Source organism: Euphorbia lathyris, chromosome 9, assembly GCF_963576675.1.
Source record: "Euphorbia lathyris chromosome 9, ddEupLath1.1, whole genome shotgun sequence".
NCBI lineage: Eukaryota > Viridiplantae > Streptophyta > Magnoliopsida > Malpighiales > Euphorbiaceae > Euphorbia > Euphorbia lathyris.
The window spans coordinates 22674138-22677917 of NC_088918.1; the positions used below are offsets into that span (position 1 = coordinate 22674138).

Consider the following 3780-nt stretch of genomic DNA (forward strand, 5'->3'; position numbering starts at 1 on the left):
TTAGCTTTGCCAATAAACTCTTTCAAACATCTTTCTACCAAACACCTTATTAGAGGTTCTACAAGTCAAAACTTTAAGTAGCTCAAACGTCTAATTTTATGTAATAAACTCTTTTAAACCTTTGTCCACCAAACACCACTGTAAGAGACTTGACTAGTTAAAATATTAATTTTACCCCAAAAGCTTTTTAGCAAATGGGGTCTATAAATCCAAACATCAATCAAAAGATGCAAAGCTGAAAATCAAAATACAATGGCTTCTTATGCTCCATTTATCTGGCTTTCTCTTCTAGTAATTTTACGTCTGCCTCTATATCTCATCTTTACAAAAGAAAAAACACAATAAGAAACATCCTCCAAGCCCTTCCAGCCTCCCAATCATTGGCAATTTCCACCAACTAAGCCAATTGCTTCACCAATCTTACTGGCACCTTTCAAAGAAACATGGCCCTGTCATGCTCCTTCGCCTCGGGCAGATCCCGGTCCTTGTTGTCTCCTCTGCTGAAGCTGCAAGAGATGTCTTAAAAGTTCATGATCTTGCTTGTTGCAGCAGACCTTCTTTATCCGGAGCTGCCAGACTTTCTTACAATTTCTTAGATGTGACTTTAGCTCCATATGGTGCTCAATGGAGATACATGAAGAAACTGATTGTTTTAGAGCTTTTTAGTCTCAAGAGAGTCCAATCTTTTCGGTTTGTCAGAGAAGCAGAAGTTGAATTTCTCATGAATTCAATCTCTCATTCTGCTGAAACTCCAATTGATCTTACAGATAAATTGTTCGCTCTTACCGCGAAGATTACATATAGGATGTCTTTCGGGATGGATTTTCGGGGGATTAATAGCTTGGACAGAGCCAGATTTTATCAAGTGGTTCATGAAGCTGAGGCTGTTGCAGGAAGCTTTTCCAATGCTGAATTGTTTCCATTTGCAGGATGGATCTTAGACTGGATTACGGGTCATCACGCCAGGACGGAAAGAGTGTTTCATGAATTAGATAGTTTTTTTGAATGTGTAATTGATGATCATCTGAAACCTGGAAGGGAAAAGGATCATGATGACATAATTGATGTTCTACTACGAGTAAAGGAAGAACAAGATCAACTTGGAACTGCTGATTTCGCTATGAATAACATTAAAGGAGTCCTCCTCGTATGTTTTCTAACTAACTTTCCATTTTTGATCACAGTGACATTTTTATAGTAAAAATCCAAACTTTTCTTCATTTTGTGATTCCAGTAGAAGTTAGTGGCGAATATTGGATTGGTTAGTTGGGAGTAGATTTTATAGATGTGTGCTTAAAAAAAGTTGCTAAATCGAATTTGTTAAAAAAAATTAGTATATACCTATTATACACTGAATGGTTAAAAATCAATTTTCAAGTAGCAATATAAAACTTGTTCAAAAAATTGGGTTTAAATAGGATCTGGAAAAAGTTTAAAAATTTGGATTTAGGGATCTAACAGTCAAAAAAAAATTAGAATTTGAACTTAATGAGAACCTTACCGATAAAAAAATTAAAAATTTGAATTTAGAAAGAGTTTAACAGACAAAAGAAATTAGAAATTTAGATTTAGGGAGAGCTTAACACGAAAAATAATTAGAAAAGAGGGCCTAACATGGCCTAACTTTGTCCATTTCTGGACCAATTTCGGGGCACTAATTCAGCACCCCATCGATATTTCTGGAAGACAGGGGGCGTAACCATCCCTACTCAGTGTGTTCCGGCGGCTGAAGGGACCTGAGCCCCTCAGGCCCTGTATACGCCCCTCGTATATCTCAAGTTAGAATAATTTTTTTTAACGAACTGTGTGTCAAATGAGTTCTTATATTAAGCATAATGTCTTCCACGTCACTTGGAGGACCCAATTCATATTTGGACACGTGTATTGTGACTCCACTTAATAAATAAAATAGTGGAGCCTCATAATATACGTGGATCCTTATTACACATATCAAAATATGTATAGAAGATCCTCCATTTGACATGGAGAACGGTGCTTCTAATAATTTCTAGTGTCAAACATGTGTAAATAGTTTTAAAAACAACACAAAATGGGAAATAGTTTGGATTTTTACTATAAACTTATCAGTACTTATTATTCCACAATGACTCTTAATTTGCTTCATTCATTTTTGTCCATATCAGAATTTATTCGTAGCTGGCACAGATACTGCTGCAATTACGTTGAATTGGGCAATGGCAGAGCTCATCAGGAATCCAAGAGTGCTAGAGAAAGTGCAAGATGAAGTTAGAAACCACATTGGAAACAAAGGAAAAGTAAGTGAAAGTGATCTTGACAAGCTTTCATATCTGAAAATGATAATAAAAGAAACATTCAGAATGCACCCTGCTGCCCCTCTTCTGGTGCCAAGAGAAACCATTTCTCACTGTAAAATCAATGGTTACGACGTTGATTCAAAGACAATGATCCAAGTTAATGTCTGGGCAATCGGACGGGATCCGAAATACTGGAAGGAACCGGAGCAGTTTTATCCTGAAAGATTTGTTAATTGCTCTATTGACTATAAAGGACAGAATTTCGAGTTCTTGCCATTTGGGGCTGGGAGAAGAATCTGTCCAGGAATACACATGGGAACTGTAACAATTGAATACGTTCTTGCAAACCTTCTGTACTTTTTTGATTGGAAATTGCCAAAAGGAATGAGGAAAGAAGACATCAACATGGAAGAGAAATCTGGTGTTAGTCTTACTATCACTAAAAGAACACCTCTAATTCTTGTTCCTATGAAGCATCATTAGTAATGAAGGGTACTTTATAACTGGGAAGATTAATTAGGAGCAAATTACTATTTGGGTTGTATTTTTTCATGCCTAATTTGGTTTTGTTTTAGTGTCTCGTACATGATGATATATGTATTTCGAGAGTATGATGTTGATTGTTGAATGCCTTTAGTTTTAGGCAAAAAGCATCCTGAGGCCCCTGATCTTTTATTGTTTGGTGCATTAAGCCCTCGATTTTTCATTTAGACACATTGAGCCCTTGATCTTTCATATATGGGTGTATTAGGTCCTTTTGTAAATCAATTCATATATGGGTGTATTAAGGGTCTGTTTGGTTCAACTGTTAGCTAATAGATGTTGTTGTTGTTGTTAACTGTTTACGGTTGTAGTAAGCTGTTTGTTATTAGTTGTTTAATTATTAGCGTTTTACTCCAAACCGCAGGAAACATAGCGTTTGGTTAGGTTTATATAACCGCAGCGTTTAGTATTTTCTCTAGACACTACAGCATTTTGAAGCTTTTCACGAAAAGCTCTTTTTTAGAGCTTTTCATGGATAGTTGTTTGTAGTTACTTATTATTGACAAAATTATCCGTCTTATTTCCACAAAATGTGTTTCCTTTTTTATATTATTTTTATTTCTAGAACAAAATTATCGAAAAACAAAGTTTTGTTGCGTTCAATAATTTTTTATTTTTTATTTTTTATATAATTTATTTTTATTAATTTGTATAATATATTTTTTATTTTATAATTTATTTGTAGATTAATTTAAAACATGTCCATATTAGAAATAAATATATACTAACAGTAACAGTTCAATATAATTTTACCAAACACTAATAATTAAATAATTAATAACAAACAACCAACAGAAACAACAAACAGCTTACTACAACAACAACATCTACTAGCTAACAGTTGAACCAAACAAGCCCTTAATACACTCATATATGAATTGATTTACAAAAAGACTTAATACACCCATATATGAAAGATCAAGGGCTCAATGTGTCTAAATGAAACATCGAGGGCTTAATA

General features: G+C 34.4%; 1 protein-coding gene across 1 annotated transcript; it reads left to right on the forward strand.

Moving 5' to 3' along the window:
- Positions 1 to 287: 287 nt before the first annotated feature.
- LOC136206992 (cytochrome P450 71B20-like) lies at positions 288 to 2889 on the forward strand. Its single transcript, XM_065998229.1, has 2 exons — positions 288 to 1147; positions 2145 to 2889. Exons 1-2 carry the CDS (start codon positions 455 to 457, stop codon positions 2757 to 2759), a joined length of 1308 nt encoding a protein of 435 aa, XP_065854301.1. The 5' UTR covers positions 288 to 454; the 3' UTR covers positions 2760 to 2889.
- The last annotated feature ends 891 nt before the right edge of the window (positions 2890 to 3780 follow it).

What these genes read in the sequence shown, in the direction of transcription:
- LOC136206992 (XM_065998229.1), top strand. Translation starts at nt 455, where the DNA reads ATGCTCCTTCGCCTCGGGCAGATCCCGGTCCTTGTTGTCTCCTCTGCT. An exon ending in ACATTAAAGGAGTCCTCCTC is followed by an intron (nt 1,148 to 2,144) that starts GTATGTTTTCTA and finishes TGTCCATATCAG; the next exon opens with AATTTATTCGTAGCTGGCAC.